This window comes from Elephas maximus, chromosome 2, assembly GCF_024166365.1.
Source record: "Elephas maximus indicus isolate mEleMax1 chromosome 2, mEleMax1 primary haplotype, whole genome shotgun sequence".
Lineage (NCBI taxonomy): Eukaryota > Metazoa > Chordata > Mammalia > Proboscidea > Elephantidae > Elephas > Elephas maximus.
In genome coordinates, this window is record NC_064820.1 from 154,146,883 (window position 1) to 154,174,624 (window position 27,742).

The window sequence follows — 27,742 nt, forward strand, 5'->3', positions numbered from 1 at the left end:
AACGGCATTTTGTTCGTGAATTCTCGGATCGACCGCGAGGAGCTGTGCGGGCGGAGCGCGGTGTGCAGCATCCACCTGGAGGTGATCGTGGACAAGCCGCTGCAGGTTTTCCACGTGGAGGTGGAGGTGAGGGACATTAACGACAACCCGCCGGTGTTCCCGGCGACACAAAAGAATCTGTTTATCCCGGAATCCAGGCTGCTTGACTCTCATTTTTCGCTAGAGGGCGCGTCCGATGCAGATATTGGTGCCAATGCTCTGCTGACTTACAGACTGAGCCCCAATGAGTATTTCTCACTGGACGAACCTGCCAATGACGAAGAGGCAAAACCTCTTGGGCTTGTATTAAAAAAGCTTTTAGACAGGGAAGAATCTCCGGAGCATCACTTATTGCTCATGGCAACTGATGGGGGTAAGCCAGAGCTGACTGGAACAGTTCAGTTACTTATTGTAGTGCTTGACGCCAATGACAACGCCCCGACTTTTGACAGAACACTCTATAAAGTGAAATTACCAGAAAATATTCCTAACGGAACATTGGTACTTCAACTTAATGCCTCAGATTTAGACGAAGGCTCGAATGGAGAGATAGTATATTCATTCACTAATGATATTCCTCTAACAGTAAAATATAAATTTCACATAGACCCCATAAGTGGGGAACTTACAACGAAAGGACATATTGATTTTGAAGAAAGTAAAGCCTATAAAATCCGAATAGAGGCTATTGACCAAGGCTCTCCACCACTAGCTGGTCACTGTACAGTTCTGGTGGATGTTGTAGATGCTAATGACAACGCTCCAGAGTTGACTGTCAAAACCCTCTGGCTCCCTGTTAAAGAGGACGCACACCCAGGCACTGTCATCGCCCTGGTCAGCGTGACTGACAGAGACGAAGGTGTAAATGGTCAGGTGACCTGTTCCCTGACACCCCGTGTCCCTTTCAAGCTGGTGTCCACCTTCAAGAATTATTATTCATTGGTGCTGGATGGCGCCCTGGACCGCGAGAGAGTTTCTGACTATAGGTTGGTGGTGATGGCGCAGGATGGCGGCTCACCTTCTCTGTCTGCCACAGCCAGCCTGTCCGTGGCGGTGGCCGACGTGAACGACAACGCTCCCACGTTTGCGCAGCCCGAGTACACGGTGCTCGTAAAGGAGAACAACCAGCCAGGTTGTCACATTTTCACGGTGTCGGCACATGACGCGGACGCGCAAGAGAACGCACTGGTGTCCTACTCGCTGGTGGAGAGACGGGTGGGCGGGCGCGCGCTGTCGAGCTACGTGTCTGTGCACGCCGAGAGCGGCAAGGTGTACGCGCTGCAGCCCCTGGACCACGAGGAGCTGGAGCTGCTGCAGTTCCAGGTGAGCGCGCGTGACGCGGGCTTCCCGCCTCTGGGCAGCAACGTGACCCTGCATGTGTTCGTGCTCGACGAGAACGACAATGCGCCGGCGCTGCTGTCCCCTGGGTCGGGTGGAGCGGGCGGCGCTGTGAGCGAGCTGGTGTCTTGGTCTGTGGATGTGGGCCACGTGGTGGCGAAGGTGCGCGCGGTGGACGCCGACTCGGGCTACAACGCGTGGCTGTCATATGAGCTGCAGCCGCTGGAGGGCGGCGGGCGCAGCCCGTTCCGCGTGGGCCTGTACACCGGCGAGGTGAGCACTACTCGCGCCCTGGACGAGGCGGATGCGCCCCGCCAGCGCCTGCTGGTGCTGGTGAAGGACCACGGGGAGCCGCCGCTGACAGCCACGGCCACCGTGCTGGTGTCGCTGGTGGAGAGCGGCCAGACGCTGAAGACTTCGTCGCGGGCGTCGCTGGGCCCCGCGGGCCGGGAGGCCGCGCTGTTGGATGTCAACGTGTATCTCATCATCGCCATCTGCGCAGTGTCCAGCCTGTTGGTGCTCACGCTGCTGCTGCACACTGCACTGCGGTGCTCGGTACCACCCACAGAGGGCGCGTGCGGGCCGGGAAAGCCCACGCTGGTGTGCTCCAGCGCGGTGGGGACCTGGTCGTATTCGCAGAAGAGGAGGCAGAAGGTGTGCTCTGGTGAGGGATCCCCCAAGACCGACCTCATGGCCTTCAGCCCCAGCCTTCCGCCCTGTCCCGGAGCTGCAGCTGGAATGGGAGAGCCACACACTTCTGAGGACTCTTCAGGAAAGGTTGGTTGCTCTAGTATTTTATTTATTCATTTATTTTCGTGCTGACATTAAAAAAAAAAAAAATCACACTATAAAATTAAAAAGTCCTTGTTTTTTTCTGGATATCTCCTAGATCTTTCTCTTAATTATAGACGTCAGTACTTGAACTTTAGAGCAGAATTGTGTTTTTGACCCTCCTTTGGAGAACCATTCTGAACTATGCACAAAAAGGATAGTTATTGGGTGTGGAATCGATTTTATTTAGTATCTGTTATGTGAGTCACATTCAATTCCTGACCAGAGGTTCCATAGCAGCTGAAAACTATTAGCTGTTAAAACCAGTTCAGTTGTTACACATTAAACATATACTTTAACACCACTCTATATTTTATTCATTTCTGAAGACTGCACGGCGTTTTAATCTAATTATATTTTTAATAAGAAACACCATAGGAGAAATAAATAGTAATTCTTATCGTGTTAACTTGGTAGTTTTCTATTTTTCCCTGGGCAGAGACTGCACGGACATGGTTGTTTAGCACTATTCAATATCTATTTAATACTTCAGCAAGTAGCTTCCAACAAACCCTGGGAAAAGGTTGCTCTACTTCACGAAGCTAATTCTGACCATAAATGTTACAAATACAGTAATTTCAACTTGAATAAAACATGTTCCTAATTATCTGACAATGTAGATCATAGGAAAATGGTGATTGAAAGGCTTTTTGTACACCTGAAATGTTCTTGAAAATTTTTATCTGATTTTGGAAAAAATACTTACTGCAGATACTTCCTTTCCTGAAGAAGACCTTCCTTTTTTTTACCAAAAATTTCTCAGTTTAGTGATAAAATTCCCAGGCATATAAAGATATATCTACATTGCATATATGACTTCTCTTGAAATTCCTGTTCTGGAATTAAACAAACAAACAAACAAAAAAACCTCCACCAGTTTAGATGAAGATTTTCTTCTCTCAGTAGTCCAGGAGTCAGGGGTCTGTAGATGAGATGGTGCACTTGTAGTCATGACATGTTAAACTTATGTATCCTGGGCTGTGGTTTATGGCTCTCAAATTGGTGGTTCTCCACATTCTACATTGAATGCAACCTGTCTTTTTATTTTCGAATTTACTTTTAGGAAGCTTCTGATGAGTTTTTGTTATGTGATATATGTTTTTTTTTTCTTTCTCTTTCAACTATTTTATGTTGTGTCAGGTATTTTACACCATATTCTTTAATTAAGGATTTACTGAAACAAAATCAGAGTGGCTTCAGAATAGAGCCACAATGTAACCATGAAAATGCAAGTACAATTCATTTGAAATAAAACATTTCAGAATCTTTTTCTTTTCCCCTATAGAGCACATGTTTGCAGTACACTACAAAGCAAACTATTTTTTCCACTTCTTTCAAGATGTGAGTACTCTTTGAGCTTCTATAGCCAAACTTCTCTAGACTTGTCAACTAACAACTTAAATATAAAATCCAGAATTACACATTCAAATATCTCTGTCCTTGTACTTTTTTCAGTTTCCATGTGCCAGACAAGCTTGGTCTCAGGTATAAGATTGTGTGATATGGATTGAAATGTTGATTTGCCCCCCAAAACAACTTCTGTAGTCTCTTAGAGGTAGCATCATTTACTGAGTACTTGCTATGTCCTCCGTAATTAGAAAATTTATTGGTGGCTGGATTATTGATGGCTGGATTGATATAACTGGTAATTTAGTCCTTTATATTAATCTTTATTCTCTCCCAGAGTGTGGCTGTCATCATATACACATTCTCAGAAGAGCTGTGAACACCTTCTTGCTCTTAATAAGAGCAACAAGCTCTTAACAACAACCAAAAGAGTTCAAAATTATTGATCTCTTTAAAATCATTAAATTAAAGAAGTTAACCTTTGGATAAGGCCAAAGGTCCTATTATTAAATTTTCCCTTTTTTTTGAAAAAAAGAAACCTGAAGTTTTTTCAGCAGTTAGATATTAGTGGAGAATTTTAGTTACTGAGTATTTTATTCCAAGGACCTTTGAGTGAAAAATATTTTTATTGCAGACAGTGACTAAAAAAAAAACTTTCTGGTATTGATAAAACCTTTAGATAAATTCCTGAACTATGCATTTTGGGTATTTGGAAAGCTTAAATAGTAACAAAGATTAAAGCAGCTATCTCTGAAAGTAGAAAATATAAATATGTAAATTATTTTATTTAGAATCATAAATAAGATTTTTAATCCATGTAAGCTGTATATCATAAAAGAAACTTCTTTCTATATATTGATTTCTCAATAAAATAATTTTCCTGCTATCTTAAAGACATGAGCTACAAACCCTCAGCCTAGGGAGTAGCAATAATAAAGCATTGTAGAATGACAACATTTTATAGGTAATCATTTTTCCCCAGGAGTCACTTTTGATCTTGACCATCATGAAAACGTACATGTGGTCAAGCTGAAGCCTCAGAGTACTTACCATTTATGAAGGATTCATTCTCAAGGTACTATCCTAGTCTCTAAATATGCCATAATTATTATGCCGATGTTTTGGAAGTGGAAGACGAGACAGATGTTAAATGATTTTCTTAATCACATGGCTAGTAAATTGGACAATAGTAATCAGAATGCAGAAACATCTGATGCTGAAGCCTACAGTCTAGTGATGGCGAAACTTAGGAGTTGCAAAGTCTTACAGAGAATTGGTGTCTTGAGATTAGTGTCTAAATACTGTGTTGACTCTCAAGGTAATGACAAAGAGAATTGAAATAATGTATTATAACTTAAATAGACCTAAACCTGTCATCCAGCAAGACTAGAACACTAGGTATTATACAAATATTAAAGACATTTTGAAATTCAGCTAATGATATGTGGTTGGGGAGGGTAATGTTTCTCTGAGATTCTCTTTCAAGAAAACTTTAGACTTAGGAACAATATTGATTATTATTCCATACAAAAAGGACACAATGTGAACCATTAAAAGATCACAGAAATAAAAATACTCAAATATAAAGGTGAAAGATAATGAAAGAAAAGTTAAACTCACCGAATTGTATTTACACGTTAAGCCACTGGATGTCGCTGTCTTCCACAAAATGGTTATTTAGAACAAAGGCGTAAACCACCGTTTCTTAAAGACTACATTCCGAGATCCCGGCCATTTAGAGAAGATTGGATGTAAGAAATCGAATAGGAAATTTCGAGAGTTCTGTGGTCTTCAAGACAGCTGATTCATCGATTTGTAAAACAGGGGAAACGTATGATGTTGGTTTTCAGGCCTAGCTGTCAGGGAGCCCAGCGCCTGCTGCTGTCGCTTCTGCTCGTCGCAGCCTGGGAGGCCGGGAGCGGCCAGGTCCACTACTCGGTCCCCGAGGAGGCCAAACACGGCACCTTCGTGGGCCGCATCGCGCGGGACCTGGGGCTGGAGCTGGCCGAGCTGGTGCCGCGCCTGTTCCGGGTGGCGTCCAAAGGCCGCGCGGACCTTCTGGAGGTGAATCTGCAGAACGGCATTTTGTTCGTGAATTCTCGGATCGACCGCGAGGAGCTGTGCGGGCGGAGCGCGGTGTGCAGCATCCACCTGGAGGTGATCGTGGACAAGCCGCTGCAGGTTTTCCACGTGGAGGTGGAGGTGAGGGACATTAACGACAACCCGCCGGTGTTCTCTGTAACAGAACAAAAGCTCTCGGTACCCGAAACTCGACTGCTTGACTCCCGATTTCCGCTAGAAGGCGCATCTGATGCTGATGCTGGAGAGAACGCAATGCTTACTTACAAACTCAGTCCAAATGAGTTTTTCATTCTCGATATGATAAACAAGAAGGACAAAGGCAAATTCCCAACACTTGTTCTGCGAAAACTGCTGGATCGCGAAGAAAACCCTCAGCTTAAATTGTTACTAACCGCAACTGACGGAGGCAAACCTGAACTTACTGGATCTGTTTCTCTGCTGATCCTGGTGTTGGATGCCAACGATAATGCCCCTATATTCGACCGACCCGTTTATGAAGTTAGGATGTATGAAAATCCAGCAAACCAAACGTTAGTAATAAGGCTAAACGCATCTGATGCGGATGAAGGAATAAACAAGGAAATGGTATATTCATTTAGCTCTTTGGTCCCATCCAGTATAAGAAAGAAATTTCTAATGAATGAAACAACAGGAGAAATACGAGTACATGATGGTATTGACTTTGAGGATAGTAACACTTATGAAATTCATGTAGATGTAACAGATAAAGGAAACCCACCAATGGCTGGTCACTGCACGGTCCTAGTGGAAATCCTGGACGAAAATGATAATTCACCTGTAGTGGTTGTCAGTTCTTTGTCTCTTCCAGTCAGAGAGGATGCTCAGGAGGGCACGGTCATCGCCCTAATCAGCGTGTCCGACCGTGACTCAGGTGTCAACGGGCAGGTCACCTGCACCCTGACTCCGCGTGTCCCCTTCAAGCTGCTGTCCACCTTCAAGAATTACTACTCGCTGGTGCTTGAAGGCATCTTGGACCGAGAGAGCGTGTCGGCCTATGAGCTGGTGGTGACAGCACGGGACGGGGGCTCGCCTCCTCTGTCTGCCACAGCCAGCGTGTCCGTGGAGGTGGCCGACGTGAATGACAACGCGCCCGCGTTCGCACAGCCCGAATACACTGTGTTTGTAAAAGAGAACAATCCGCCGGGCTGCCACATCTTCACCGTATCTGCGCGGGACGCGGACGCGCAGGAGAACGCGCTGGTGTCCTACTCGCTGGTGGAGCGGCGGGTGGGCGAGCGCGCACTGTCGAGCTACGTGTCGGTGCACGCTGAGAGTGGCAAGGTGTACGCACTGCAGCCCCTGGACCACGAGGAGCTGGAGCTGCTGCAGTTCCAGGTAAGCGCGCGTGACGCGGGCTTCCCACCTCTGGGCAGCAACGTGACACTGCAGGTGTTCGTGCTTGACGAGAACGACAACGCGCCTGCGCTGCTACCGCCTGGGTCTAGTGGTGCGATCGGGGCAGTGAGTGAGGTGGTGCCAAGGTCGGTGGGCACCGGCCAAGTGGTGGCGAAGGTGCGCGCGGTGGACGCCGACTCGGGCTACAACGCGTGGCTGTCGTATGAGCTGCAGTCGGCGGCGGACGGCGTGCGTAGTCCGTTCCGCGTGGGGCTGTACAGCGGCGAGGTGAGCACAACTCGCGCCCTGGACGAGGCGGACGCGCCTCGCCAGCGCCTGCTGGTGCTGGTGAAAGACCACGGGGAGCCGCCGCTGACAGCCACAGCCACCGTGCTGGTGTCGCTGGTGGAGAGCGGCCAGGCTCTGAAGACGTCGTCGCGGGCGTCCGCAGGCACTGCAGTCCGGGAGGAGGCGCTGGTGGATGTCAACGTGTACCTGATCATCGCCATCTGCGCAGTGTCCAGCCTGATGGTTCTCACGCTGCTGCTGTACACGGCGCTGCGGTGCTCGGCGCCTGCCACAGAGGGCGCGTGCGGCCCGGGGAAGCCCACGCTGGTGTGCTCCAGCGCGGTGGAGAGCTGGTCCTACTCTCAGCAGAGGCGGCAGAGGGTGTGCTCTGGGGAGGGACCTCCCAAGACTGACCTCATGGCCTTCAGCCCCAGCCTCCCACCCTGTCCAGTGCCTGACGTGGAAGTGGAAGAACAGGCAATTTCAGGGGACCATTCCAGACAGGTGGGCTATTACATTTTAATTTTCATATTTTGTTTTGTGAGTGTTCACTCTCATCGTATTTTTCTCAAATATAATTCCAGGAGTATCTTTGCTTTTTACAGTGTATGCTGTTTATCCTCAAATATTTCTCGTAGCACCTATTGTAATATATATGTGGTCTCCGATTTTCGAAGGCATTCCCTTCGGTTGACTCTGCCTCAAGTTGGCTCTGGTGTAAGTCAATACATTTTTTGTTTGTTTGTTTTGTTTTAATTATTATTGCCTTTTATTATTAGTGGCTTTATAAATCCGATCTTTATTTGCCTTTGGGGGTTGCAAAATCACATATAAACTTACAGATATTTTCAGTATATAAAAACGTAAAAATTCACAAATCGTAAAAATTTAAAGGATGAAGAAGAGTTGGACTATGTTGGCATTTTCTCAATTGTGGTAATAATTCCACTCATGGAAGGTTCTGTATCGTCTGGGTTATCCTTGGGAATGGGCATGGAGTTTCTATTCAGAAAATTAGTGAGAGTTACCTGTATGGTCCTTTCTTTTTTTCTTTCTGTATTTCACGGTAAATCTCACTACTTCTCGAATCTGCCTTTCGACTTTCGCGAAGGAGTCAGCGTTTGGGCAATGTTTTCAAGCAACTAAAACCCCTGATTTAGTTTAGAAAAAAACCAGCAAGTCCTTTCATTGTAATTTTTTTTTACATCTTTCATTCCTCGTCCTCATTATTTCTTTCTTCAGCATTTCTTTCCTCTTCGAAATCCATTAAGTCCTAATCTGTCAGTTCCTCTTCTTCATGATCTATGAGGTGTTCCACATGGGGCTATCAAGTTCTAAGTTTAGCATTCTTGCCCTATGGATGATTTTTCTGCTGATCTCTTCCATCAAATTATCCTGATCAAATGCTTGGAGCATGTTGACATAACTCAGCAATTTTTCCATATTCCTTGCATATGTTTTCTTATAACTTCTTCCCTGGAAAATGCAATGTTCCAGATACACTGTTGGCTGTAAGTATGGTTCCTAGTAACTCTGATTCCATGTAAGTCGGGGACTACTTGTAGTTAATTCTAGAAGATCATTTTATATATTATCTCTCCTAACCACGTGTTAAAATATGCCATTTTTCCTCAATCCATTTATGTTTTCCAATACAAATATTTTATTTAGGTTGCAGCTTTTCAGTGATTTATTTTCATGAATATTTTATTTTACAAGTATTAGTAAGATATATTTCAAGATACATTATGCTGTAAGATATGTTAATTCATAAGCTTCTTTCATTTTAAATATAAAATTTGAAATGACCTTTATTAATTAACAAAAATACTAGATTTATCAATAGATCTTCATAGAAAAATGGGCTCTTTACGTCCCCAACTATTGAATATATGTAGTGCAACAAAGCACATATGGCGTTTTACCCACCCGCTGCCATCGAGTCGATTCCGCCTCATAGCGACCCTATAGAACAGAGTAGAACTGCCCCACAGAGTTTCCAAGGAGCGCCTGGTGGATTCAAGCAGCTGACCTCTTGGTTATCAGCCCTACCACTTAACCACTACACCACCAGGGTTTCCATATGGCATATTAGATCTTTAAAATTCAGTGATTACCCTTTATCCTCAACAATACAGTAAGTAGACTGGAAGTTCATTCATAAAAAGTCCTAATTTTGAGAATTAAGTTAGATGTTCTGAGCTTTTAAATTTTCTTTGCACTTTTTTTTCCCTCGGTAGTGGTAGTATCTGTGCCTGGTGTGCATTGTTTAGTTTTCTTGGGAGACGGAAAAGTGTATTTCATAGTTATTTACACAATTTTATTCATTAGCTCTTTATTACCTGCTCCTTTTTTTTTTTATCAGCGTTGCTTTTGACATTCAAGTATTAACTCTTCCCCTTTGAGGAAGGAGCCATGATTATATTTAAAAAATGGGGAGCATTTGAAAACCATTTCTAATTTTAAGGAGAAGGAAAACACTAACTCTAGTCCAAATTAATGTTGTTGTTTTTAGTTGCCATTGAGTTGGCTCCGACTCATGGTGACACCATGTACAACAGAACGAAATGTTGCCCAGTCCTTCTCCAAATTCATGATCATTGGTATGTTTGGGTCCATTGTTGCGACTATTGTGTCAATACATCTCATTGAGGGTTTCTCTTGCTTCAGTGGTCTCTGCTTTACCAAACTTGATGTCCTTTTGGTCTTTCCTGATGGCATGTCCAAAGTAAGACATCAAAGTCTCACCATTCTCTCTTCTAAGGAACATCTGGTTGTATTTCTTCTAAGACTAATTTGTGTGTGTTTTTTTGGTAGTCCACAGTATATTCAAGATTCTTTGCCAGCACCACAGTTGGAAGGTATCAATTCTCCTTCTGTCTTCCTTTGTCATTATTTAACATTCTCATGCAAGTGAGGTGATTGAAAAAATTAATATTAGAAGCCCAAAAAGAAAATTGAATTATTTTTAGGATTTTTTTTTTTTGTGTGTGTGCTGATCTCATATCATATAGAACAGTTTAGTTTAATAGTTTCTGGTGGGTTGGATTGGATGATATAGACTCAGAACTGCAAAACCAATGCAATTGCATGGTGTCAATGCCACCCTATCAATTATAACTTTCTGAAACTGATTGCTGCCTGATACCCATGTTTTCAGTGTTTTGTTTCTTTTAGTAATTCCAGTATTATCAAATAACCCATAATGCAGCTAATCTATCAACCTGGCTCCGGTTCCTAGTGATTACTTTTTCCTTTCCCTTTCAGTGTGCAGATTGAATTTCACACTCAGCTTAGTATGTACTTTATAAATAGCTTCCAATAAAGCTTGAAATAATTATTCAAGTTTAGGAACACGGAAAAGGACAATTTTAGCAGGAATATAACTAAAGTATTGATTTAAATGTTAATACTTTCTGTGGCATGTTTCCATAAATTAAAGAATAGGATAAATTAATGAATAGGACAAAATGTATTCATTGCTATATTAAATAAGTTGATGAAATAAGTGGTTTTCCCTTAGATATTTGAAAAAAGGGGTCCCTGAATATTTACTATCATCCCAAAGTCTTATTTTTATTAACAGCTTGTGTCAATAATAAAAGTCTCAGATCTGTGGGTGCATCCATCTCTCCATCAATCCTACAGTTTGATAGTAACTTAATTTTGTATAAGTTTAAGTCTTATAGTTTAAATGCTAGGAGATGATTTAAACTCCAAGGGAAAGATTCTCCTGGTTAGGCCCCCAAACTTCCAAAAAGATAGTGCTTATTTTTTATTGTGTATACAATTATGGATATTTTTGCTTTTATAATTCCTTATTCTTTCTAATATAACTATAAAGGTACTGAGGTTTTGTGTAGTTTTCCAGTTATATGATTTTTTGTTTTTCATTCAACAAGTTTTTAAAACATGTTATTGGGCACTCTTTTACAGTTTTTTTCCAAGAAGGCATCTGATTGAACTCAGAGCAATAACATCTTTAAAGTACAAACAACGACGATACAGTTAAAAGTGTATTGAACATCAATATATAGCTCAATATTTTCTCATTCCCTGAAGTATATATTTTGATTTTCAATTACAAAACTGAAAATTGTCCTTTATTTATTTTTGTACTTTTGTGTTCTATCAGCTACTATAATCATAGTTCCCCAGACCTGTCAACAACCTTCATACTTAGCTTTATTTCAACTTGTATTTCAACTTCCTTCTTCTTACATCTGCCCTCTCTCGTGGTCCTTTATAATATTAGTGCACAACCTCTGAAGAACAGTCTTATCAAAAGACATCTTTTCCTCTGAATTATTAATGAAACACAGTATTATGCATTTGCTAATTTAGTCTTATTTATTTTACTTTGCCTTTGTTTAGACATTTTCTTTTAAAATGATCATAAAATGATAACGTAACAAGTTATTATATTACCCAGCAGCATGATAACCCTAAAATCTATGGAGGAGGAAGTGCAGAAAGGGGAGAAAATGAAGAGAGTTCAGAATGAGAAGCTGAGAGATAACAAAGATAAAATTTACAGATTTCATTCTGAGAATGTCTACTACTGGCTCTGTTATTTAAGACACATGTGTTTAAAATTTTTGTGGGGGAGTTTCTTCCATTCAGTTCAGAGGCATGAAACCAGGGCTTCTCTCAAAGAAAGGATTGCTTTTCACATTCTTGCCAATAAAGTTCATTTCTTTTCAAACTATTAAAACATACCGTTTTAATAGTCATGTTGAACATGCTCATTATTAGATGGCATTAAAATGAGGCTAATCATGAGTGTTTTTTTGTTCTTGTTGCCATAGTATTTGTGATACCTTCTGTCAAGATACCTAACCAATCCATAGCTTTTTTGTGTACTTGAATTATTTGTTCATGAAAGTCTTGGAATTCAGGGAGTTTAAAATTATCTTTATTTGCACTTATTTCACAAAGCAACCCTTTTAGCCAAAATGGAATGGAACAGAACTCAAGCTTGGAGTCATACCCAAAGGGTTTGGGTTATTTCAATTAGCAAATGTACGGAAGTTTTTAAGTCTTTAGTTATCTGTCTTTTTAAATTTAGTAATATGCTACAATTTTATCTTGCTCTTTTCTTTATACAAATGTATAAATTTGTCTTCCACGATTAAAAAAAGAATTAAAAGTGACTAGAACTATAAACTGGTGGCATAAATTTATCATCATTGAATCACTGTTTTTGAAAGTCTTCAAAATGAAGAATTGAAGCTCACTTTTGTATAGAACCTAAGATTCCCATTTGCAATTTTTTTTTTTAGTAGCTAAATTTTGCATTTTCTCAGTGGCTGCCATCTTATTAGGATTTCACATATTCGATAGCTGGTCTCTTAAAGTTTTGAGAATGATTAAAGTCTTTTCTCCTTTAAGACAACACTGATAAACTTTACTAAACTTTACTGCAACTGTTAAAAATTACTATGTAAATTTCAATTTTTAATTTGAGGTAAAAATGGGAAAATAAAATCGAGTGAATGAATGGGGTTTGTAATAACCTATATTCTAGTCTCTTTAAACCATGACTGAAATAGAATGAGTATAAGTAACCAGACAAATATAATTTGAATCTCTGATTCAGTGTGGTTCTTTTGGATGACAGATTATCTTTGTCAAATAAACAATGGATATATTTCAAATTTAAGTTTTCCTGCAGGAGGGAAACTAAAACATTCAGTCTGAGCTGATACAATGATTGAAAAAAAGCTTTAAAGTGAGAAAAAGTCTTAGAAATGTACATCGTGTTCTCTGGAGTTGGTGATGAGAAAATTCATTGACAGCAAAGCAGAGAAATATTTGGATAAACTGACAAGTAGCTTACATGTCACTGTTGATTTGAAATCCTGATATCTTGAGGTAATAAAGATAAAACTTTTATCTTGAGTCATCATCTATACAATTAGACCAAAAGTTAGAATAATTTAATATTATAAAGATAAAGAAACAATAAATTATGGAGTGTTAGGAATGGAATAGACTTTAAGAGACCGTTGCAAAATGACCAGTGTCTAAAAGTCTAAAAAAAAAAACCCTAAATCGGTATCACTAATATCTTACAAATACGGATTTTTTTCATGTTTATATACATGGTAATATAGTTGGTGCTGCAGCAGGTCCTGTTAGATACCTACAATCAAGATAAAGCTCTTTTTGGAAATTCTAATTTGTACAGCGAAACGACCTTAAAAGAGGTAATGGTTACACACAAGGGAGATACAATGAAAGACTTTTAAAAGCCAACGACAACAATGAAAATATAGACAAATACGAAGGAATTAAGAAAGAGGCAATGCAGAGTAAAGAAGCAAATATGAGTAAACTCAAACGCACTTACATATTGAGCCACAGGATGTCGTTGTTCTCCAAGTAGAGGTTCTTTAAAGAAGAAAATGACGATTATGCCGGGACCAGAAAGAAGCTCTGCTATTCCGGCTCTTTAAAGACTACAAACACACCCATTCTGTGTTATCAGCTGGGGTCACAGGACAAGGAATCGAAAGGAAAGGTCTCGGAAGAACTACATGTTTCGAGTCATGAAATATTTATTTATTAGCCAGAAGAGAGGCACGATGTTAGCTTCCAGACCCGGTGGCCAGGAAGCCCAGCTCCTGCTGCTGTCGCTTCTGCTCGTCGCAGCCTGGGAGGCCGGGAGCGGCCAGGTCCACTACTCGGTCCCCGAGGAGGCCAAACACGGCACCTTCGTGGGCCGCATCGCGCAGGACCTGGGGCTGGAGCTGGCCGAGCTGGTGCCGCGCCTGTTCCGGGTGGCGTCCAAAGGCCGCGCGGACCTTCTGGAGGTGAATCTGCAGAACGGCATTTTGTTCGTGAATTCTCGAATCGACCGCGAGGAGCTGTGCGGGCGGAGCGCGGTGTGCAGCATCCACCTGGAGGTGATCGTGGACAAGCCGCTGCAGGTTTTCCACGTGGAGGTGGAGGTGAGGGACATTAACGACAACCCGCCGGTGTTCCCGGCGACACAAAAGAATCTGTTTATTTCTGAAACTAGAGCTCTTGACTCTCATTTACCACTAGAGGGCGCCTCTGATGAAGACGTTGGGGAGAACGCTCTGCTGATTTACAGACTGAGCCCCAATGAGTATTTCTCCCTGGATGTACCAACCAGCGACGAGCAGGTAAAGCCGCTCGGGCTAGTACTAAAAAAATCTTTAGACAGGGAAGTTGCTTCAAAGCTTCTTTTGGTGCTCAAAGCAACTGACAGAGGTAAACCTGAGCTGACAGGCACCGTAGAATTATGTATTACAGTACTGGACGTAAATGACAATGCCCCAGTGTTTGACAAAGCAGTCTACCGTGTAAAATTACTGGAAAATGCAAGAAATGGTACATTGGTTATTAGACTAAACGCCTCAGATCTGGACGAGGGCTCAAACAGCCACATTCTTTATTCCTTCGCAACTGATGCCTCCCCTTACATAGAAGCCTCTTTTCGCATAGATTCAGCCAGCGGAGAAATAACAGTAAGTGGAAAACTGGATTTTGAAGAAGCTAAATTATATAAGATTCAAGTAGAAGCAGTTGACAAAGGAAGCCCTCCAATGTTTGGTCACTGCATTGTCTTGATAGAAATCTTGGACGTCAATGATAATGCTCCCGAGTTGATGGTGACGTCGTTATCGCTCCCTGTACGAGAGGACGCTCCCCAGGGCACTGTCATCGCTCTCATCACTGTGTCCGACCGGGACTCTGGCGCCAATGGGCAGGTGACCTGCTTCCTAATGGCCCATGACCCCTTCAAGCTGGTGTCCACCTTCAAGAATTACTATTCGTTAGTTCTGGAAAACGCTCTGGACCGCGAGAGTGTGTCAGCCTATACGCTGGTGGTGACAGCGCAGGACGGGGGATCACCTTCTCTGTCGGCCACAACCAGCTTGTCCGTGGAGGTAGCCGACGTGAACGACAACGCACCCACGTTCGCCCAGCCTGAATATACGGTGTTCGTGAAGGAGAACAACCCACCAGGCTGCCACATCTTCACGGTGTCGGCACACGACACGGACACTCAGGAGAACGCGCTGGTGTCCTACTCGCTCGTGGAGCGGCGGGTGGGCGAGCGCGCGCTGTCGAGCTACGTGTCCGTGCACGCCGAGAGCGGCAAGGTGTACGCGCTGCAGCCCCTGGACCACGAGGAGCTGGAGCTACTTCAGTTCCAGGTGAGCGCGCGCGACTCGGGCTTCCCGCCTCTGGGCAGCAATGTGACGCTGCAGGTGTTCGTGCTGGACGAGAACGACAATCCGCCGGCGCTGCTGCCGCCCGGGTCGGGGGGCGCGGGCGGCGCGGTGAACTACCTGGTGCCGTGGTCTGTGGTTGCAGGCCATGTGGTGGCGAAGGTGCGCGCGGTGGACGCAGACTCGGGCTACAACGCGTGGTTGTCGTATGAGCTGCTGCCTACGTCAGGCGGTGCGCGCAGCCCATTCCGCGTGGGTCTGTACACAGGCGAGGTGAGCACGACACGCGCCCTGGACGAGGCGGACGCGCCACAACAGCGCCTGCTGGTGCTGGTAAAGGACCACGGGGAGCCGCCGCTGATGGCCACAGCCACCATACTGGTGTCGCTGGTGGAGAGTGGCCAGGCGCTGAAGACGTCGTCGCGGACGTTGCCGGGTTCAGCGGGCCAGGAGGCGGTGCTGATGGATGTCAACGTGTACCTGATCATCGCCATCTGCGCGGTGTCCAGCCTGTTGGTGCTCACGCTGCTGCTGTACGCTGCCCTCAGGTGCTCGGCGCCGCCCACAGAGGGCGCGTGCGGGTTGGGAAAGTCCACGCTAGTGTGCTCCAGCGCGGTGGGGACCTGGTCGTACTCGCAGCAGAGGAGGCAGAGGGTGTGCTCTGGGGAGGGACCGACCAAGACCGACCTTATGGCCTTCAGCCCCAGCGTTCCAGCTGGTTCAGGTTTGGGAAACAGTGGAGACCAAGAGGAGATTTGCGGGAATGTAAGTAAAGTAATTCTGTGATGTATTTTCTATTAATGTTAATTGGGTGGACTCCCAGGATCATGCAAGCGGTTAACGCACTTGATTGCTAACCAACAGATTGGCAGTTCGAGCCCACCCATGGTGCCTCAGAAGGGCCTGGCGATCTACTTCCAAACAATCATTCATTTAAAACCTTATGGAACACAGTTCCGCTGTTATCCAATTGGTGTTCTCAATTCCTTGTTATGTTTATTATTCGAAATTACCATAATATTAATATTTACTTTTGTAAAATGTTTGATTTGATCTTATAACGTGCTCGAATTCTTGCCTTCTTTTCTGCAAGTTTAACTGTTGCCAATGGGGAAGGACTGGGTTGAGTCAGCCTCATTTTATTAAAAGTTTGGTTTCCTTATAATCTATTGCATTTTCTTTTTGAGATATATTTGCAGTGGCTTTCAGCTGGTGCCTTTGGAAGTGATTTTACTTCTTTTTCTTTAATCCCCTTTTCTTTAATTTCAAGATCATTTTTTCCAGTGTCTCCAATTGTCTCAGATAACATTGTTCTTTGTTCTTAAACATTAAAAAAAAAACACAAAACCAAACTGATTATCATCGAGTCAAGTCCACCTCATAGTGACCCTATAGGACAGAATAGAACTGCCCCATAGGGTTTCCAAAGAGAGGCTGGTGAATCTGAACTGCCTACCTCTTGGTTAGCAGCTGAGCTCTTAACCACTGTGCCCCCAGGGCTCCTAAGACAAGTCAGTTCTGCTTAATTCCAGCTGAATCCGTTGCTGCTCTCCTCCAATTTAATTTATTGCCTTCTTCTATTTTATTTGGAGGAATTTGAAACATTTCAATTGCATTGAGTATCATTTACATTTTTTAATTCGTGGTCCCTGGCATGAAGCTGTATGGAAATATTTTAGGGTAGGAAAATCAGAACTTTTTTATGCTTTCAGTCTAAAAGAGTCCTCTTATATATGGCTAAGTGAGATACTGATGGTTTTGTTCACTGGAACTTTGTGGTCTTCAAAATGACATTGCTTTTAACAACTTAAGCATAAGAACCATGGGATACTTATAAAGGCACTTCCACCTGGCCATCATGATGTAAATCACGTTTCAGAATTAAAAATTGTACATTCTAGATATATTTGATGCAAAATCTTTTTTATCCCAATATAATATTCTTGTGATTTTTTTCAAAAGGGATTTCAGAGAACTTTTACATCATACACTTTTAGAACTGTAAGGGTTTCGGCATACCCTTTGGAGCCCTGGTGGTGCGGTAGTTAAGAGCCATATGTATGGTCGGCAGTTGGAATCCACCAGCAGCTCCTTGGAAACCCTATGGGGCAGTTCTACTCTGTCCTATACAGTTGCTATGAGTCAGAATTGTATCAACGACATCAGGTATAAGGATGTGTATCACATAATGTGGAAGATTACTTTTTTTTGCTCCATTCTACCAAATTACCCCACTGCCTTTGAGTCAGTTAGGACTCATAGCAACCCATAGGACGGATTAGAACTGCCCCATTGGGTTTCCATAGAGCAGCTGGTGGATTTGAACCATTGACCTTTTGGTTAGCAGCCGTTCTCTTAACCACTGCACCACCAGGGCTCCTGAGAAGGCATTAGTAGCTATTTTCTATCCAGAAAGATGACTTCTAGGAGGATGATTTCTATGAAAAAGAACATTAGGAAATCTTCAGAAAAGGGACAACTGTGACCTAGTTTATGGTGCTGGAATTATCTTCATCCATAGCTGCAGAACAAGAGCAAACCTTGGTCACTAATTATAATAAACCACCATTGTCTGAGCTATTTGTATTTGTTAGACATGGTGTGAAAGGCTTAACATGCATTATTTCATTTCATCTTTATAAGAACTTGTAAAGTACACATGACTATTCCAATTTTAAAGATGAGAAAACAGAAGCCTTGATATTTATCTTTCTTGCCTAGTGCCATCCAGAAGGTACATGGTAGAGATGATATTCAAGTGCATATTTCTCAGATTCCAGAGCTATTATTTTATTCACTGTAATATAAAAAAAAAGCTTCGGTAAATCTTTTCTCTCCTCAAGCATAGTCCTATCTGGGAAAATCAAGTCCAAGTTATATATCGGCGAATCCTTCTTTCTGGTTTGCTTAGGAAAAAGTCATCAGTATCTTCATCATTAATTTTGTATAATATCATAACTAAGATGGGCATTAAACCTTTCTATGTTAATATTTTTATGTGAGGAACAATATCTTTAGGAAATGTTTAACCCTAGTTTTTGATAGGCTGTCTATAGAATTGAGCGCTCTCTTTCCGTGTGTGTGTAGGTAAGTAAAAGGACAATTTTATAACTCTAAATCAAAATAGAAACAAAAAATTTAAATTTGATGTTAATAGGGACATTAGAAATGGTTTCCACATATCATTTTCTATATGCCATCAGCTTCAACATGACTAAAAATGTGAATGTGCCATAAATAAAAAAAAATATTATTTTAAGGTAGAATAACTTGAAACTTACGACATTATTTTTTCCCCTTTAAAATTCTGTGGCGTTGACTGTAGCGTACAGTACTCACAGTTTCAGGCACAAGGTGTCGCTCTTTACTTGATGGAAAGAGTTCATTCATAGATTGGTTGTTCCGAACAGGCACTCACCATGCAAAAGGACTCCATCATGCCGGTTGCTACTGTTAAAGGATCCTTTAAAACTTCTTAAAAATTCAGCGAGATTTTTATCCTTAATCTGGAATAACTGGTTCTGTAAGAGTAAAGGATCTTATTTTGTGTGCGATGTTGGATTCTCAGAAAGGGAAGTCGGGCACTCGGGGTCTGCTATTCTCGCTTCTGCTCGTCGCAGCCTGGGAGGCCGGGAGCGGCCAGGTCCACTACTCGGTCCCCGAGGAGGCCAAACACGGCACCTTCGTGGGCCGCATCGCGCAGGACCTGGGGCTGGAGCTGGCCGAGCTGGTGCCGCGCCTGTTCCGGGTGGCGTCCAAAGGCCGCGCGGACCTTCTGGAGGTGAATCTGCAGAACGGCATTTTGTTCGTGAATTCTCGGATCGACCGCGAGGAGCTGTGCGGGCGGAGCGCGGTGTGCAGCATCCACCTGGAAGTGATCGTGGACAAGCCGCTGCAGGTTTTCCACGTGGAGGTGGAGGTGAGGGACATTAACGACAACCCGCCGGTGTTCTCCCTCGGAGAACAAAGGCTGCAGATTTCTGAATCAAAGCAACCGGACTCGCGTTTTCCGCTAGAGGGAGCTTCCGATGCGGATACAAGAGAGAATGCTCTACTGACCTACAGATTAAGTCAAAATGAGTATTTTTCTTTAGAATTACCAACAAGTAGTAAGATGACTAAAAGACTGTCACTTGTATTAAAGAAGTCTCTGGATAGAGAGAAAACTCCGGAACTTAATTTGCTACTGACTGCTACAGATGGGGGGAAACCGGAGCTCACAGGCACCGTTCAGCTCTTGGTCAGCGTACTGGATGTTAACGACAACGATCCGGAGTTTGATCAATCAGAATACAAAGTGAGATTGCTGGAAAACGCTGCTAAAGAAACTTTTGTGATAAAGTTAAATGCCACAGATCGAGATGAAGGAGTCAATGGAGAGGTAACATACACTTTGATATCAGTTAAGCCCAATGGAAGACCCTTATTTACACTAGATGAAAATAATGGAGAAGTGAGGGTCAATGGAACTTTAGATTATGAAGAAAACAAGTTTTATGAAATTGAAGTACAGGCCACAGATAAGGGGAATCCGCCCATGGCAGGTCACTGTATAGTGTGGGTAGAAATCTTAGATGCCAACGATAATGCCCCTGAAGTCACCATGACTTCCCTGTCCCTCCCCGTACGAGAGGACGCTCAGCCTAGCACCGTCATTGCGCTGATCAGCGTATCCGACCGTGATTCCGGTGCCAATGGGCAGGTGGCCTGCTCTCTGACGCCCAACATCCCCTTTAAGCTGGTGTCCACCTTCAAGAATTACTACTCAGTGATGCTGGACAGCGTCCTCGACCGTGAGAGCGTGTCGACCTACGAGCTGGTGGTGACAGCGCGGGACCGGGGATCACCTTCTCTGTCCGCCACAACCAGCATATTAGTGGAGGTGGCCGACGTTAACGACAACGCACCCACGTTCGCCCAGCCCGAGTACACGGTGTTCGTGAAGGAGAACAACCCGCCGGGCTGCCACATTTTCACGGTGTCAGCGCGCGACGTGGACGCGCACGAGAACGCGCTGGTGTCCTACTCACTGGTGGAGCGGCGGGTGGGTGAGCGCACTCTGTCGAGCTACGTGTCGGTGCACTCCGAGAGCGGCAAGGTGTACGCGCTGCAGCCGCTGGACCACGAGGAGCTGGAGCTGCTTCAGTTCCAGGTGAGCGCGCGAGACTCTGGCTTCCCACCTCTGGGCAGCAACGTGACTCTGCAGGTGTTCGTGCTTGACGAGAACGACAACGCGCCGGTGCTGCTGCCACCTGTGTCCCCCGGCGTGAGCGGCCCTGTGAGCGAGCTGGTGCCACTGTCAGTGGGTGCGGGCCACGTGGTGGCGAAGGTGCGCGCGGTGGACGCAGACTCGGGTTACAACGCTTGGCTGTCATACGAGCTGCAACCGGCCGCGGGAGGCGCGCGCAGCCCGTTCCGCGTGGGGCTGTACACGGGTGAAGTGAGCACGAGCCGAGCCTTGGACGAGGCGGACGTGCCACAACAGCGCCTGCTGGTGCTGGTGAAGGACCACGGGGAGCCGCGGCTGACGGCCACAGCCACCGTGCTGGTGTCGCTGGTGGAGAGCAGCCAAGCGCTGAAAACGTCGTCGCGGGCGTCAGTGGGAACCGCAGGCCGGGAGACGGCGCTGGTGGATGTCAACGTGTACCTGATCATCGCCATCTGTGCAGTGTCCAGCCTGATGGTGCTCACGCTGCTGTTGTACACCGCGCTGCGGTGCTCTGCGCCGCCCACAGAGGGCGCGTGCGGGCCGGGGAAGCCCACGCTGGTGTGCTCCAGCGCGGTGGGGACCTGGTCGTACTCACAGCAGAGGCGGCAGAGGGTGTGCTCTGGGGAGGGACCGCCCAAGACCGACCTCATGGCCTTCAGCCCCAGCCTACCTCCGGGTCTGGATAGACAAGACAGAGAGGAAAGGTTGGAGGCAGGATCAAATCACCCTGAACAGGTGAGTTTTGTACAGACTCCATCTCTTCAGGAAGTCTACGTTAATTTTTTATAAAATTCATTTTATTTCATAGATAATTTTTAATACTCTAATTTGAATAGTGTTTTAAATAGCAGTGTTCTGTCAGCGAAATGTTACATGATACACATATCTAATTTTTTTAATCATATGAAGAATTAGTTTTAGTCAATGCATGTGCTATTTCTCCTAATGTTTGGTTAGAAAATATTACAGGATGCAGGAATGACTTTTCTCTCTTCGCGTGAGTAGAAGTAATCTCTGTTTTTCACTGATCTACCGATGTCACTTCATTTCACTAATAATCCTCAGTAATGTAGCTACTTCGACAGCCGTGGGTTTTTTGGTTTTTAATGTAGCTACTTACTGTAGGTCACTGAAGTTCGTTCGTCTTCGTTGTGTTTTCACAGCCTTTGCCTTGATGTTTTCACATTATCAGATCACTTGGCTTTTCTCACTTTAGGTTTAGATCAAAGATTAGTTCTGAACCGGTCTACTTTTTTTCCCCTAAGGCGTTAAACAATCATCGGTCATTTATTATCCATTAAATAATCTTTAGCTTTGTCTCTACAGCTGTAATAAAGCTAATTTTTACAGTATATGCAGGAAAAAAGCCAGTCTTGCGTTGTAATTATCTGTTTTTCAATTGAAGTAATATAACAAAGTTCTGCCCATTTTTAATTTTGTTCCATGAAATGGGGGTAGGCTTATCAACTACCAGATGCTCAACAGAGCTCCCTGATTTGCGCTTTCTGAGTAAACTAGATCAAATCAAATTACCCCATCAAATCATTCAAATTTGTTAGAGGCATGCATATAGGCTTATAATTACCTGCAATGTATGCTAGTAGGCATTCTTTCCTAAATTTTTGTGGATTCAGTTAGAAAGGAAAAAGTTAAGAATCTTATTGAATGTCTATCGGCAATTATTAGTTTCTTTCGTTTCACGTTTTAAATGCTCTTGCTTTAAATGTTTTATCTCTAGTGTTGTGAAAGTTTCTTTCCACGTGGTATAATCTCATCTGAAGGTTCTAGCAAAGATCATCTACCTTTAGTCATTCTTCTAACTCAGTGTTTCTTAGCTCTATGTAAAGTGTCTGAATCCCAGGCCCCTTCGAGCATGTGATGAAAGCATTCTCCTCCTAATGTTACATGTCATACCATTTGACATAATCTGAGGAGTCCATGAGTACCATCTCTGAAGCCTGTTCTTGAGTCTCAGGTCAAGAACCTTTGTACCTCAAATATAATTGGCTAAAAAATTCTTTAAGAATTAGGTAGACAACCAGATATAAAACATTTCAGACTCAAAGTGATTAAGCAATCATATTATTTATGCAAATTTGTATATATATATGTAATAAATGTGAATATTTGGTTGGGTCCACATTATTACCCATCTACAAATAAAGTACTTGGAATGACTCAGTAATTTAAATGTAATAAAGAAAGATAAAGGGGTATTTTAAGTACACTACTGCTTTTACATTTTGTAAGTAATCAGTGAACATTTTAGATAATTCCAAATTACCTGATCTTCCACAAATTTAGTGTCTTTCATATTTGTTATTAATCAGGAGTATATTCTATGGTGTAAAATTATAATTTCAACCTATTTTCTAATTCAGTCATTTATGCATTAAGCTAACTTCAGATGTTCCTATCTTTTCAATAACTTATTTATGTCCAACAATGTGTGAAGACTACATAAAGTAATATTCTTTCATTAAAACTCCTTAGCAATTAGAGTTCATTAATTATTTTTGAAAATGGAAATTGGAAATGAAGATACTTGGTGATGTTAGATAATTTAAATAATTAGTCTGATAGCCTTAACATTTAAATTCATTTTTGATTAAGAACCAGCTTAATAGTTTATTTATCTTTTTTTTTATACTTGTAGAAATATTCTTGGCTACCATATTCTTGGTTATTCTTTTCTATTTGTGAGGATTTAACATTTTAGATGTAAAAGCAACATGGACAAATTGTTGGTTTAAAGATTTTGACATGGATTTTAATGATCTTACAAAATCTTTATTTACTTGTTTACAAGTAGCTGTGGCATCTTATATGTGTTTTGTTTTCCCTTAAGGCTGGTCTTGAGTTAACAAAATCATGAAAGGTTTTATGACTTCTCTTTGCATCATAGTCACCATTTTTATTTTCTGAAGAGAATCACATTCTGAGTAACTACAAAGTAGCCTGTAGGGAAAGATTTAGAGGGAAACCAAAAAGGTCAGTATCAATGAAATTAGGCTCCAAAACACTTCAAGAGACCTTTTTCATATTAGTCCTCCATTGCCACCATAGAATATTGTAAAAATTTGGAGTCTTCAGCTTACATTTTTCATGAAAACAATGTACTACTGCTAGAGTAAAACCTTCAGGAATCTGTCCCTTAGCCTCATTTTAGAATGTTATGGGAATGAGAGCAGCTGTACAAAAAGTCATCACATTTAATCATCAAGGAACCAAAAAAAGGGACACCTTCCATATTTATGATGAATTCTAATATTCACTAAAATTTTTTTTTACTAGACTATGAATAAAACAATTTATATAAATGGAATATTTTTAGTTAAGAAAAACTTTTAGTTTCTTTTTCTTACTAACAAGAGAATTCTTGACTGTCTCCTAAAGTCCAACAATGCCATGCTCGTGAAGGGTAAAATAAAGCGATTAAAACTGAATTTTAAGCTACATGAGGACAGGAATGATGTATAACCCACTGCCATTGAGTAGATTCGGGATGATGTATGTGAATCTTTATTTTCTTCTCCATAGCTAAAAAGTAGCTTCTAATGTACCGGATTTCAATGATCATTTTAAGATAGACTTTGAAGCAGACGATATTACTAAAACTGCAGCATAATAAAAGTATTTTTGCTTCGTTACTAATATCACAAAATATTTCGACTAAATGGGCCATTACAAATAATTTGTGAAAACATGCAAAAGTCAAAACAATTTAGAGCGAACTAGGAAATGGCCGTACCAAAAAGGAGAACCTCAGGCTCTTTCTTGTACTTACATAGTCAGTCACATGGTGTCGCTCTACACTCAAAAGGTGAAAAACGAAAATTTTGTCTCCGCGCCCAAAGATCCCAACCATTCACAGAACAGGATCGACTCCATATTGACCGAAATGCGGGGTAGAATTCACTTAATACATACTCAAAGACAAGGGCAAATACTCAAATATTCCGTGCAAGCGCTCCTTTAAATGTGGCATGTCACCTCAGAAGCCCTCCTCATCTGCAATGGTGTTTTCCTGGCGAGGAGGCCGCGGAGCTCGGCGCCTGCTGCTGTCGCTTCTGCTCGTCGCAGCCTGGGAGGCCGGGAGCGGCCAGGTCCACTACTCCGTCCTCGAGGAGGCCAAACACGGCACCTTCGTGGGCCGCATCGCGCAGGACCTGGGGCTGGAGCTGGCGGAGCTGGTGCCGCGCCTGTTCCGGGTGGCGTCCAAAGGCCGCGCGGACCTTCTGGAGGTGAATCTGCAGAACGGCATTTTGTTCGTGAATTCTCGGATCGACCGCGAGGAGCTGTGCGGGCGGAGCGCGGTGTGCAGCATCCACCTGGAGGTGATCGTGGACAAGCCGCTGCAGGTTTTCCACGTGGAGGTGGAGGTGAGGGACATTAACGACAACCCGCCGGTCTTCAGAGAAAGAGAACAAAAGGTACTTATTTCTGAATCTGCACCTCTGGACTCTCCTTTTCCTCTAGAGGGCGCTTCAGATTCGGATATCGGCAGAAACTCTCTTTTGACCTATAGGTTAAGTCTAAATGAACATTTTGAACTTAAAATAACAACGAAAACCGATAAAAGTATATTGCCTGAACTAGTTCTTCGGAAGTCATTGGATAGAGAGGAAATACCAGAACTTAATTTATTGCTCACGGCTACCGATGGAGGTAAACCGGAGCTAACAGGATCTGTTCAGATTCTAATAACCGTTCTGGATGTGAACGACAACGCCCCGGCGTTTGATAAGTCTATTTATAAAGTAGCGTTGTTTGAAAATGCCCAAAACGGAACAAGAGTCATTCAACTGAATGCCTCTGATCTAGACGACGGACTAAATAGAGAGATTTTCTATGGAATCAGAATGATTTTGCCAGTGAGTGAGAAATGCATGTTTTCAATAAATCCAGACACCGGAGACATCAGAATTTATGGGAAACTAGACTTTGAAGAGAATACTGAGTATGAAATTCAGGTTAACGCCATTGATAAAGGAATTCCTTCCATGGCAGGTCATAGCACAGTCCTGGTGGAAGTTCTGGACTTGAATGACAATGTCCCTCAGGTAATAGTCACTTCGCTGTCGCTCCCCATCCGAGAGGATGCTCAGCTGGGCACTGTTATCGCCCTGATCAGCGTGTCCGATCGAGACTCTGGGGCAAATGGGCAAGTGACCTGCTCACTAACACCCAATGTACCCTTCAAACTGGTGTCCACCTTCAAGAATTACTACTCGCTGTTGCTGGATGGCGTTCTGGACCATGAGAGTGAGTCAGAATATATGTTGGTGGTGACAGCACGGGACCGTGGCTCGCCTTCTCTGTCTGCCACCGCCAAAGTATCAGTGGAGGTAGCTGACGTGAACGACAACACGCCCACGTTCGCCCAGCCGGAATACACCGTGTTCGTGAAGGAGAACAACCCGCCGGGCTGCCACATCTTCACGGTGTCAGCGCGTGACGCGGACTCGCAGGAGAACGCGCTGGTGTCCTACTCGCTGGTGGAGAGGCGGGTGGGCGAGCGCGCGCTGTCGAGCTACGTGTCGGTGCACGCCGAGAGCGGCAAGGTGTACGCGCTGCAGCCGCTGGACCACGAGGAGCTGGAGTTACTGCAGTTCCAGGTGAGCGCGCGCGACTCGGGCTTCCCGCCTCTGGGCAGCAATGTGACGCTGCAGGTGTTCGTGCTGGATGAGAACGACAACGCGCCGGCGCTGCTACCGCCTGGGTCAGGCGGCGTGAGCGGCTCTGTGAGCGAGCTGGTGCCACTGTCAGTGGGTGCGGGCCACGTGGTGGCGAAGGTGCGCGCGGTGGACGCAGACTCGGGCTATAACGCTTGGCTATCATATGAGCTGCAGTCGGCGGCGGGAGGCGCGCGCAGCCCGTTCCGCGTGGGTCTGTACACTGGCGAGGTGAGTACTACACGTGCCCTGGACGAGGCGGACGCGCCACAACAGCGCCTGCTGGTGCTGGTGAGGGATCACGGCGAGCCCGCGCTGACGGCCACAGCCACCGTGCTGGTGTCGCTGGTGGATAGCAGTCAGGCCCTGAAGACGTCGTCGTGGGCGTCAGCTGGCGCTGCGGGCCAGGAGGCCGCCCTGGTGAATATCAACGTGTACCTGATCATCGCCATCTGCGCGGTGTCCAGCCTGTTGGTGCTCACGCTGCTGCTGTACACCGCGCTGCGGTGCTCGGCGCCGCCCACAGAGGGCGCGTGCGGGCCGGGGAAGCCCACGCTAGTGTGCTCCAGCGCGGTGGGGACCTGGTCCTACTCGCAGCAGAGGAGGCAGAGGGTGTGCTCTGGGGAGGGACCGCCCAAGACCGACCTTATGGCCTTCAGCCCCAGCCTTCTGCCATCAGAAGATTGTTTAAATCCTTCCTGTGAAGTAAGTCATTTGTATAATTTAAATATATATATACATATATATATATATTTTTTAAAGCTTGCTTTTTGTTACAACTATTTCTTTTTTTTTTCTACTTTCCTCATAACGTTTTGTTTTAAAGCATTAAATATCTACCTCTTCTGCAATATGGTCATTTGTAGTCATTCCGAAGTTTTAGTATGTTTGCCCAACATTGATTTTTAATGAATGTAATGTTGAGGTAGAATGGAGGCTTACCATACTGTTACATTTTTCTGTCCTATCATTTATCCTACTACATATGAATGACTAGCGCTGAAAATATATTGGCATGTTACAGTAAAATCTGCCCAAGTGTTTGATACATCTCAAGTTAAAAAAAATGAATATAATTTCAGCATTACAGAAAAGTTGCAGGAATAGTGCATAGAGTTCCCAGATGTTATTAGTTGAATTTCTCTTCTTTCTTTCTTTCTGTGTGTCTACCCTCAAACACACACAACTTTTTCTTTTTTTTTAAGAGCCATTTACGATTATGTTGTAGACACAAGCATCTCAATATGAAAAAATATATATATGAGGGGGCCTAAATTAACTAGAATTAAATAGAATAGTGCTGGAATATAATGAGTGTTAAATGAGTGTTGTTACTGCCCTCATTATTATTTATACACACTTCTCCTTTTTCT

The 27,742-nt window shown here is 43.8% G+C and overlaps 3 protein-coding genes across 11 annotated transcripts in view; all 3 read left to right on the top strand.

Moving 5' to 3' along the window:
* Positions 1-27,742, top strand: part of LOC126070059 (protocadherin alpha-13) — a 252,746-nt gene that overhangs the window by 40,955 nt on the left and 184,049 nt on the right. Inside the window, exon 1 of one of the 8 annotated variants that reach the window (XM_049873841.1) lies at positions 23,464-27,074. The exons of the other annotated variants lie outside the window; for them this stretch is intronic. Within the exon in view, the coding sequence (XP_049729798.1) occupies positions 24,681-27,074 (2,394 nt within the window). The 5' untranslated portion in view covers positions 23,464-24,680. Of the gene's footprint in view, positions 1-23,463; positions 27,075-27,742 lie in introns of those variants that run through there. 8 annotated transcript variants of the gene reach the window in all.
* LOC126070063 (protocadherin alpha-10-like) overlaps positions 2,176-27,742 on the top strand; it is a 166,722-nt gene continuing 141,155 nt past the window's right edge. The window contains 2 exon segments of the mRNA XM_049873856.1: positions 2,176-7,662; positions 7,664-7,785. Coding sequence (XP_049729813.1) covers positions 5,389-7,662; positions 7,664-7,785 — 2,396 coding nt within the window. The 5' untranslated portion in view covers positions 2,176-5,388.
* Positions 12,533-22,835, top strand: LOC126070062 (protocadherin alpha-11-like). 2 transcript variants are annotated; one of them, XM_049873855.1, is made up of 2 exons: positions 12,533-15,416; positions 20,584-22,834. In XM_049873855.1, the coding sequence occupies exons 1-2, from the start codon at positions 13,821-13,823 to the stop codon at positions 21,481-21,483; spliced, it is 2,496 nt and encodes an 831-aa protein (XP_049729812.1). In that variant the 5' UTR covers positions 12,533-13,820; the 3' UTR covers positions 21,484-22,834. The 2 variants fall into 2 exon arrangements, with proteins under 2 accessions (XP_049729812.1, XP_049729811.1); XM_049873854.1 differs by lacking the exon at positions 12,533-15,416 and having other exon boundaries at positions 16,278-22,835.